The sequence below is a fragment of the Notolabrus celidotus genome, chromosome 8, assembly GCF_009762535.1.
Source record: "Notolabrus celidotus isolate fNotCel1 chromosome 8, fNotCel1.pri, whole genome shotgun sequence".
NCBI lineage: Eukaryota > Metazoa > Chordata > Actinopteri > Labriformes > Labridae > Notolabrus > Notolabrus celidotus.
The window spans coordinates 25,846,762-25,858,035 of NC_048279.1; the positions used below are offsets into that span (position 1 = coordinate 25,846,762).

An 11,274-nucleotide genomic window follows, 5' to 3' on the forward strand; every position below is an offset into this window, starting at 1 on the left:
CACATCACCAAGGTCCCCTTGTACCTCTGACGAACGGTTGTCATCATGACTAGAGACAGAGAGGTGTGACCGCATCCGTTTATAACGGGATAAAAACGGGAGAAAGGGCTGATGGGAAACTAAGTTCGGACTTTATGTGACCTCTGGGACTCTGGAGACTTTGTGAGGACACTTGATGTTAAAGCCTCCTGCCATGAGCATCACTTAGGTTAATTAAAGCAGGCTTTTAACCACATTAAAGGGCAGACATCCGTACTTACACACATATCTGCAGACTCAAACACACTCACACAGAACAAGACATCTACTGATTCCAACATGACCTTATCTGCTGCCATGTTATCTTTAAAATCACATCCACCAGCATGAGTTAAAATACAACTGCAGCTCTGGTCTTTGACAGAGGAAAACAAATTTCACGGCAAAGTAAAGATTTATTAGTAGAGTTTAATGGAATAGAGATGAGTGGGTGTGAGATTTAAATAAATTAACCTTCAGTGGATTCCCTGAGGCCTGAGGGAACGACTGAAGGCGAAGGAGAGGGAATTTTCTCCTTGTCACCAACGTTATGAATACTGATGACCTGATTCTGGCTTGGATGCTCTGTTTTTTTTCTGCCAATAAGTAACGTGCAGAGAGACATAAACAAACCTTATGATGAAGGGGACAGTGGAAAATACATACAAGGGATTTTGGCACTTTATATTACTTCGAAAACCTTAAAAAAAGTAAGAAATGCGTCACGAATACAGACGTTTTCTAGAGATGACTTTGAGTCAATTCACAAAGAGAGGTGAAGAGACGGCACAGTGTGTCCAGAGAGTGAGACTTGAGTAAAACCAAGCACTAATGTAGAATATCAGAGAGTGACCTTCTAAGTGTGAAATGTCAGTGGGGATGTGGTAGCACTCTAACACGCAACCAAAAATACTTTTTATCCTGGTAGTAGTAAAAGTTTGAACGACTCTAAGACACATTGTGGTACTGAATGAACAAAGCTTCATTTTCAAATGTCACATACTTTGTTCCATTCCTTGCACCAAAACTATGATTTCATTTTCTTATCTGTTCATGTTTTTATTATTATTAATTCATGAGCTGATGAAAGAGTCATTACGATCCTCTTGTGTTACTTTAAAGCTTCAACTTTCATATTTGACCTGATTGCTGATGAGATAAAGTCTCTATCCTGTGTTTTCTGTCCTCTTTGTGTTGGATATCTCCACAGCACAGAGCAGCAGCAGCTTTATGTAATATTGTCAATGAAAACAGAAGCCTTTTTCAGCCTTTTCTACTTCTCTCTCTCTCTCTTTGCTTCTGCTAAAGCTGAACAAATGAGGCGTTCTCACTCCACCAATCTCATTCACACAGCCTCGGCTATCTCAACAAACGGCCTGATAACATAAAATCTGTGACCGCTCTCTCTGAACAAGAGTGTTAACAAACATTTCTCACAAAGCTCCGTTTGGAGAGAAGCAGGCCGAGTGGTTTCACTGTCCTCTTTAAGCCCATTTTCACAGAGAGGTGTGCTTTTGATAAGTCCGCTCTGCTGGCGTTGAAGCTGAGCGTCTGTGTTCAGTGTTTCAGGAGAAAGTGCATGTGGCTGAATGTGATACAGTCACAACAAAGAGAGTGTGTAGGCGTGTGTTTGTGTTTAGGTACGCCTGTGTGCACTTGTATGGCTCAGTGCTTTGTATGATGCTCGAATGTGTGTCTGTGTGTACCAGCGTGACTGTGTGTGTAATGCCTCTCCTGCAGCCTCACTGTGTGTGTACAACATGGAGCTGACAGCTGGTGCAGCTGAGATCTTCACTTTTGCTGCATTCAGATCTCTGTAGAAACGGTCAGACTGAACAACAGCAGCTGCTACAATCACCAACAGATACCTGTCACCTTGGGTTAGTGTCACCACGGATGACCTGCTCTGCAGCCAGTTCTCAGGACCTCATGGCAAGTTTTAATTTGTACTGGTTAAAGTCTGTCAGAGGACAGATCATTTGATTGTATCTTGAATACAACCATGCTTTAAGCTGATGGTGTTAAATGCACAGGATGTTGTCTCTCTGTGTAGCAGGCAGCATAGACAAGCTGCAAACACAAAGCTGATAAATACCACCTCCTAATTTGTCATGTTGGAACAGCCAATAACCGAACAATATGATGGTTATAGGTTCAACTTAAGTTCAACCTTTAAGCTCTGTATTGCTCTCCAACTGGACGAAACACCGGATTCTTTATCAACTAAATATTACAGTGGATTAACCATCAAGTTCCTAAATCTGTCAGATATTTGGTAGGTGTACAGTGTGTTCATCGTTAGAGCTTTAACACTGACGTCATCTGGCAGCATGTGACATGTGACCCCTATCATTATACATACAGAAATGTGATCCATGTAAGTATTCAAAAATATAGTTGTTTGTATTTAAGTGCCGATTCAAGCAGCTTGAAGTTTTAAAGGCAAGCGTCTGCTCTAAAAAATTATGGCCATTCATCAGATCACTTTTTCATTATTATTTTCTGCACCATGGTAGCCAAACTCACACAGCACAGGAGCTGCTATGCCCCTTCTGTTTCCCCCATTTTCTATCTACTTCTCCATTTTACTACATTCAAGGTGATAATACCCCTAAATTCTTAAAATAATTATTTTCTGAATTTTCCATGAGCTCCTTTTACTATATAGTTTAATTGGTACTGTTATGGGCACAGTCTGTAAAAGCAGGAATGATGAAATTGCCTTGAAAGGCTGTGTTAAGAATGTCAAAGTCAGCTTGTACGGAAGGAAACTTCATTTTCCTTTCCATATTCAGGGATGAGTGCTTACTAAAACTACAAAGACATAGTATTCAGCTATTGCTTCATATTTCACTGTCCTTTGCTGCACAGCTTTGACTCCGATTTGTTTATCTGTGATATGGCTATGTCTCACTCGAGGCAGATGTTGTGTGGGCAGACTGAGAAACCAGTGATGAATGCTCCCTCACATGTCCTCATTGGTTTGTGGCACAAAATAGAAACCCACTGTGTTGAGAGACAGGATGAAGACTGTCCACCTGGTTGTGTTTGTAAATCTGAAGCTTAAACACTGACTAATTAATTTGAGGTGGGACAACACTTACCAATGAAATTATTCATTTTTATAACACACACTTATTTCAGAGATGGCATATTTCATTCTGCAGGATTGCTGTGGTTTTCAAGGTAAGGGAAAATCTACGGGAAGCAGTCTGAGATATTAAGAAGGTCTTACGTTAGTCAACTTTAGTTTAAAATTCCACTTCTACAGATTTTGCTGCTGAAATATTTCTGCATACATAAACATATATGTTTATAACCTTGTTAAGATGATCCCATGCTCAGTGTGCAGCACCAGCTGTGCTTATCCATACCAGGCATCATGTTTATTCATCTCATATATCCCCCAGCATTTTAGTTTTACAACAAAGCACTCATAACCTTTGATGGTGTTGTGTCATTGAGCCGGACACTCCCATCTATAAACTAAGTAATGACTTGTTCCAGTGGTTGATTTAACTATCAGCATGATTTCTCCAGACTTTTCAGAGGTCTTATAAATGAGATGCATGGGCAAACTTCCAGATATGGGAACATTACTGCTGCTGCTGGTGACATGAAGCTAATCTCGGTGCTACATGTGACGCAACCAGAAATGTGTCACTTGAATATGACCGATAGCAGCCTACATTGGAAATGGGTTATCAGCCAGCAGATTAATGTGAGAGGTTACATTACGCTGAGGACCTGACCAAGTGTGACTTACAGCCAGTATGACCGGTGTAATTTTGCACGTCTGTCATTGGCGCTGTCACTATCTGCCTGGATATCTTTGTTCAGTGAGCAGGAAGCAGCTAATTCAACTGATGACAGAAAGGTCATAGATGGCTGAGTTTCATTTGAGCCTGTCTATTAAAGGTTGTGACCCCTGAGTTGACTGTAGGGCAAACAGTATTCAGAAAATTTACCCATTAAAGATGACATGAGAGGAGCTAATTATTTGCTTTTTTTTCTAATATGTCACTAAAATAAGGAGTTAATGTCCCAGTGATTACGTTATGTGAAGGTAAGATCCTGTTATTGCCCACCTTAATGAAATGAGCAAAGACAGTACAAGTCGGTCTGCTACAAAGCCACTTAGGAATTTTTTTTAATAATGAAAATGCTATATGTAATATTTGAGAACCTTCTTGATTATCCTCAAAAACATGATGGTTAAGAAAAAGGTTAAGCTGTTACAAAGACACATTTAGAAAAACTGCAAATGTTGCTGTTCTGATTATTTTGACTGACATCTGCTCAGCTTTAAAGCACTGCATTGACGCTTGTTACTGTTGCTGTGTTCTGTAGCTTTTAAAATAGAGGATTTGAGTTGTCTGAGTCAGAATCAGAGCAGGACATTGAAGCTCTGAGAGTGATGCATTTCATTTAGACTCTGACTGGAAGTTGCATAAAGCTTAGATAACTGTTTCAAAAGCAGTTTTCCCAAATACAACATCAGTTGTCATAGCATTGTATGCATTGTTAATGATGCCTACCGAGTGTAAGGTAGTGCCATGTTATTACAGAATTTAACCCCTTCGAGTGCCAGAAAACACCTGTCACTAAATGTACACCCACAGCTATCAATAAACAGCTGAGGCTATGATAGTCATTGTAGAAGATGCTAAATCTAGGTGTTAATGGGCAAACAGCTGGCCTGTGACTGTTGTAATGATTAGATAATTGCATTGATTGATTGATTGATAATAAAAATCCTTGGCTGAAAAATGACCAATTGAAACCAAATCCCAGACACATAATTTAAATAAAACTTGTTTAAATACTTTTAGATGCTTACTTTTATGTAATTAAGACTTTGAATCACACAGTCCGTAGGCGACTTGAGGTTTTTCCAAAGACTTCAATCTCTTATTGAAGTTCTGAAGTTTTCTCATTATTGAGGTGCTTAAAATGGTTGTATGTTTACCAGGAACTCAACTGTTTCCATTACTGCTCTCTAAACAAGAAGACAAAGCTCCATAATGAACTTTTTTTCATGATATTCAACAAAGTATAGGACATGATTTCAGGCTTTACAGACAATGTTGCTTATTAATGTTAATACTGAGGGCAAATATAAGCTTTAACCTTGCAAACACAAAGGACTCCCTTTAGAATAAAAGTGTCAGAAGATAGCTTGGTTGACTCAGCAGTTAAGAGGATCTCTGCTGTGTATTATTCAACATTTCCATTACAGAAATACTGTAAAAGGAACATTCAAGAGCGTTGAAGTAAATATGTGTTGACAGCTTTTCCTCCCTGCACGGCTCCAGTATGGCCAAACATGCAATTATCTGTGGACGCACATTACCATCAGAATGTATGTAGCCATTAAAGTGGGATTTAATAGATTTATGGTATATGTATGAGCACTGCGCGCATAAAGCATGTTCCATTTCATATTTTCAAACAGCAGAGCAAAGAAGTCATGCATGAATTCAAATTTCCCCACTGTCCTCGATATCTTTATTGTCTCAGTAAACCAATCCTCTTAGCTGCATGGGAAAATAAGCACAGAGGTTCTATAGGAAGATATGTGAAAAAAGGTCAAATTTAATCAATTATGTTTACCTCTCTCTCTTTCTTTCTCTCTCTCTCTCTCTCTTTCTGGACTCCCAGATGCATGAGCTCACCTGCTAATGTGGCCAATTTTCTCCCGTTGAGCATGCTCATATGTTCCTAACAAGATGATCTCTGTATTTGCACGGCTTATTTACTCCAAGAGAAATGATTTAACAAGCTACAAAATTATGCAGAAGGGAGGGCAATGTGGACTGTGAGCATCAAACATCATCATCATCATCATCATCATCATCAAGGCAAGAGAACCTGCTGCAACAGACCAGCACTTGTTCCTTGAACATGTGCAGTGCTGACTGGATTTGTCTGGTGATCAAAACCAACACTCAGTCCCCAGTTTTGACGCCACAGAGTGTAATAAAGCAACCAGTGCTTCCAGAAAATGGGCCCTGAAATGACTGCAGTGGGATATTGCTTCTCAAATTAGTCATCACAGTAATGAAAAATTCATGCTGTGGTTTGTTGAATATGTGATGTCATTCCAGTCCTTCATCCTGGATATCAGATCAGAAGGTTGTTTGGATAAGATGTGACTAAAACAAGGGCTGAAATAATGATTACTTTGATTTTGGAATACCTTGCTTACTCCTTTTATTATCATTTCTTGTTTTCTTAACTCATTTTTGAGTTATTTGTCAGAATAAGTGATTTCATAGAGCCTAAAGGGAGATATTCAAATTGACAACATTGCCAACAGTCCATTAAAACCCCAAATGTATCTATTTTTTAATGATAGTAAAGATAGAACTATGAAATACTAAGAATATAGAAACTTGCAAATTTGCGGGGAAGTTGTGGTGATTGAGGACTGCTGTAATTGCTTTTCACCCGTTCTCCGTGCGTGTTTTGCTGTAGAAAAGTGCCGATCAACAGAAGACTTACGTTTATGTTCCAAGGAATGAAATTGATGACGAAACCGATGATGTACAGGGTCAAATTTGCGGGGAAGTTGCGGTGATTGCATAAAATTACAAGGCCGCTCAAAAATCACGCTGATTGCTTGAATTTGCGTTGATAGTTGCGATCGCGAAAAATCGCAACTTCCTGGAGGGACTGATTGTCTTTGTTCTCAATATGTGTCAAGGTTTATATGCTGACACTTAGACCAAAAAAAGTGAGCCCGCCCCTTGAGCTTCTCACTCTGTATGAACACTGAGTGAGGCTCTAATTACATTGATAGCTCCCCATCCTCATTCTGACACTCAAAGCTCATCACACCCCATGTGATGGATTGAAGAGCAGTAACACTCATTTTGTTAATTGGTTTGAGAAATCTGTGAGAGGGCCGGTGTACTGTAACATTTGCAGTTAAAAAAAATCAGGAAACAAGCTCAGAAAAACATCAATTAGACTTCACTCCAAACAAACGACTGCATGCTTTCATCAGAGGAAACAGAAGATAATAATACTGACACGTGTCTGAGTTTAAGATGAACTCTTTATTTAGCTTTTTCCTCTTAAGGCTCTTGATTTGCTTCAATAGTTTATAAAGGGAGATCACAGTGTGCAAAGGCTGTTATAACATGTATGTGTGTGCATGTTTCTGTGTGTGACTTTGTGTGTTTTGTGAGAAGAAGCTTCACTTTTGAAAAGCTGCAAAGGTCTGTCCTCTAAAAAATGGACTCATAGCTCCAGTCTTCCTGCAGGGAAGAGGTAGATGAAATCTTACACACACATGCATGTGGGCACACACGTTAAATAATGCAGAGGGTATTATTGCAGGGCTGGTGTTTTAAATGAGCTTTGTGAAGAGGGAATATATGGCCAGAGATCCACACAGAGATGCTTGAAGCATCTGTGCAGGAGAAGCTGCTGGAAAGAGTTAACGAGAATCATAAACTGGTGTAACGTGACAAACTAAGTCTTCCTCACTTTGTTCCATTGGCCACAGGGTTTTGACAGTGAGAGCTGTGGGAGACACTGTTGAAGACTCACCTTGAAGATTTGATGTAGTGTTTGAAAGGATACTTTAAATTGTAATATTTACAGATAACTATCAAAACGTACAATTAGTTGTTTAAGTATTTCTGACTTCCTCAGAATAAAACTATTGAATATGTTTCATTTCTTCTCTTTAATTGTTTAATATAAATCATAAGTCCAAAAAACCAAACAAGCTTTACACTCAGCTTTAAATGTAAGAGGCTCTTATGTGCATCAGAGCACAAACATTACTTTATTACTCTTCACGTAAAAACTTAACACATCTGTTTTTGATATTGAGTTAATCAGTAAATCAAATGTCACACAAACAATTCAAGTCATTTTTTTTTTAAATTGACTTCAGCTTGAAATATAAAAGCTGTATTTCAGTAATGCTTAATAGAAGAAGAAGCAGAGGCTGTCGGAGGTGTTTGGTCTAGGATTTCTTCTTTATCCGAAACACAGTCCTTATGGCTCTGCTAAAGAACTTTCGTATCCTTCTCAGTGAGCTCTTCTTCACCTTTGCAGGTGCTTCTTCAACGGATGGCCCATCAGTAACCAACCTCAGCTCCTCCTCATTCTCCTCACTGTCCTCCTGTGCTGCACAGTGGCTTACAGCTGATATGTCCTCAGCTGAGCCATCTTTAGTGCCATCAGATGTTTCAAAAATGTTAATGCTGACAAAAATGTTAGCTGGGGCAGATTCTTCAGGATCTGGATGAAAGAGGGATGGAGTTTCTCCAGCTTTCATCTCCTCTTCTATTTCTATCTGAATAGTCAGCTCCTCATCCGAGTCGTTGGTTTGGATGATCATTTTATCAAATGAGTCTTCAGCGCTGAGAAAAACATGGAAGTTAGACAATGATTAGTATTCAGTGTCAAGTTGGTCAAGGCAAGCATCTATGCAACCTGACTGGCACCATTACACAGTCACTTACTACATGCTGGTGTCCAGCTCCTCCTGTAGGTGCACCATTGATATAAATGGGTGCTTTAGGGCCTTGTCAGGACTGATTCTCTGTTCATGATCAGTATGAAGGAGACATTTTAAGAGGCTCAGGAAAGCTCTCAGATCCTCTAGCTGGATGTCCTCCTCTAAGGCAGGATAGAGCTACATTTGAAACCAAAGTAGAAGTTTAGTTTTTGCAGAGAAAATTATCAACAACTCTTTCTTTACTCATTAAAATTTCTCACTTACTGTAACAAGCTCATCCAGATTATTGAGAGCCCTCTGACATTCTTTAGGCTCAATGCCAGTGGTCAGCTTGTACTCCATTGGAGTCTTCAGGAACAAAACATACTGTACATGTCAGACACTTTGTCCTTAAAGCTTATTCTTACAAAAAAACCTCTTGTTCAGTTACGGTTGAAATAATGTGATAGTGTAGGGACAAGCACAATACCTTAAACCACCACTTTGGATAGTCATAGTGCCGGTTCAGCTTGAAGAATTTATTGGTGAAGCTGCCGGCATCGAGGAGGTGGTCAGCTGGCTGGCCGAGGACCTCAACTATGTTTCTCATCTAAGAAAGAACATAAACAATCGTGCTACATCAAGTCTGTGGTTGGGTTTTGAATTATCTGGGACAATATTTCACTATCTGTACATCAAATGACAGTGTAATGAGTGACTTACCTGCTGGTACTCACAACGTATCCCAAGCAGGTGATGGGAGAGGTAGAGCACTGAGAGGACACAACCCAGACCCCACATGTCGATCGCCTCTGTGAAGGGGAGACCCAGGATCACTTCAGGCGCTCTGTTTGAAAGAACATCATAACATACATGTGTCATAAAGTTTGAAATAACCTTGGCCTTATCATCCACAGCTGGAACAAACATCTGTACAAACATGAAGTTTGCAGAATGTGTGCCTACCTGTACCCGGTAGCCTGTGCCATCAGACCCGGCCTCACTTCACTGGTGTGAAGTGACAGACCAAAATCTATGAGCTTGACTCTGAAGGGCTGGTTCTGATGGTTCACCAGCATGATGTTATCAGGCTTCAGGTCAGCGTGGATGACACCAATACCTTTGAGAGCATCAAAAGCTGTGAGCAGCTGCAGGAAGAAAGAGGAGGACATGAAGAGGGTTACAGACACTATTCACAAGTGTGCAGGGGTTTTCAGGTTCGTAGCACATATTATCTGTATCTGTATGAAGTACAAGTCTGTTTTACTTCATGATTTTATTAATCTATTAGCCACACATTCTTTACCTGATGTGCGATTGGTCTGATTTCATTGAGCGACAGCGGCTTCCCCTGCCTGTCCATCAGAAGCTGGAAGAGGTTTCTGTCTAGATTCTCAAATGCCAGACAGGTTAGACCTCTGTGCTCAAAGGTTTCAAGGAAATGTACAACATTTGCCTTGACCGGGTCAAGAGCACTAATAGCCCGGAGCATTTTGAGCTGTTAAAGAAAAAGAAAACAACAGTACGTTAAATACAGCTGTTTAAAATATATCAAAAAGTCCAAAACATCATTCTCTAAAAGACTTGAAGGATCTGTACCTCTCTTTTTGAAGCTCTGTTGTCCTCAGATGTGACTATCTTTAGAGCCACGTCCTTTGCTGTCGCTATATTCACAGTTTTGACAACTTGGCCAAAGCTTCCTTTTCCAACATACTCCAGGACAAGGTAACAACTGGTGCTGCTGGAAATTGCTTCGTGCGGTTGCACCACACAGTCTGAGGCTGGATTCTGAGACATTCTGTCAACTAAAAGGTTTTCCAAGCAACTGTACTACAATGAAGATCTTCAACTAACTAGGTCAGTGAATAGTTTTGCAGTGAAGGTTTAACTGGTCAGTGGTCTTATTTATACCCCCCGGAATTCTGCATGTATTATGGTGTCATAATAGGCCCTATAACATCAGTTCCATTCCAAACAGCTCCTTTCTACAGCTAACATGATGATCACTAATGCTATACCACTTTATGCTAACAACCACTTTCTATCAAACAAAAGGAATACATATATAACTTAAGAGGTTATTAAAATATTTTCACATGACAAACATAACTCAGATTTGGAAGTTGTTAAGACAATTAAGCACAGGTTCAGAAATATAGGTCAAAACAAAGAAATCGTACCGGTACAAGTAATAAACTGGCTTGCAATGTTACGTTTTTAAAAACACAAAGGGCTTTTCTTTTTTTATGGGGCTGTTCTGTTTCTTCTTGACATATGTAGAGCTGATTTAGTTCAACATCTCCCATCTTATACTGATACACTGTGGGGCTGCGAAATTTGCAGTGTGAGACTCATAAAACCATACCTAAGAGAGTAAAGTCAACACAGTGTCACTATATTGCTTCAAGGACTTTAAAACCTGTGCAGGGAATGATATCCTCTATCCCCTGGACCTCAGAGCGGAAACTGATATCTCACAATCCCCTTAAACATTTAATTGATAAAACAAATGGGAGAAACCTCAGGAGGAGCGACTGAGGAGGGATTGCTCATCCAGGGTGCACAAAAACGTTAATGTCCCACAGCAAAGTGAAAGTTTGGACAAACATTTCAAGAACATTTTAGACTATTGTTAAATATGTACAAGGACAAATGATCCTGAGGTAAAGTTAGTTCAAGGTGAAACAAAACAGATCAGAATCACACTTTTTCTGCTAACATGACAACTCCTGAAGTAACCAAATAAAATTAACAATCCTCTAAAAAGTGAAGGTGAAATACTTCATTGTGGATTTTAA

At 39.7% G+C, this 11,274-nt stretch overlaps 1 protein-coding gene across 1 annotated transcript; it reads right to left on the bottom strand.

Moving 5' to 3' along the window:
- Window positions 1–7,895: 7,895 nt before the first annotated feature.
- On the bottom strand, window positions 7,896–10,375 carry LOC117817889 (homeodomain-interacting protein kinase 2-like). Its single transcript, XM_034690687.1, has 8 exons — window positions 10,076–10,375; window positions 9,783–9,974; window positions 9,443–9,624; window positions 9,200–9,323; window positions 8,967–9,086; window positions 8,762–8,845; window positions 8,502–8,674; window positions 7,896–8,399 (listed from the first exon to the last, which is right to left on the bottom strand). Exons 1-8 carry the CDS (start codon window positions 10,271–10,273, stop codon window positions 8,000–8,002), a joined length of 1,473 nt encoding a protein of 490 aa, XP_034546578.1. The 5' UTR covers window positions 10,274–10,375; the 3' UTR covers window positions 7,896–7,999.
- Between the last annotated feature and the right edge of the window lie 899 nt (window positions 10,376–11,274).

What these genes read in the sequence shown, in the direction of transcription:
- LOC117817889 (XM_034690687.1), bottom strand. Translation starts at nt 10,273, where the DNA reads ATGTCTCAGAATCCAGCCTCAGACTGTGTGGTGCAACCGCACGAAGCA. An exon ending in TACGTTGTGAGTACCAGCAG is followed by an intron (nt 9,087 to 9,199) that starts GTAAGTCACTCA and finishes GTTCTTTCTTAG; the next exon opens with ATGAGAAACATAGTTGAGGT. An exon ending in ATCTGGATGAGCTTGTTACA is followed by an intron (nt 8,675 to 8,761) that starts GTAAGTGAGAAA and finishes TTTCAAATGTAG; the next exon opens with CTCTATCCTGCCTTAGAGGA.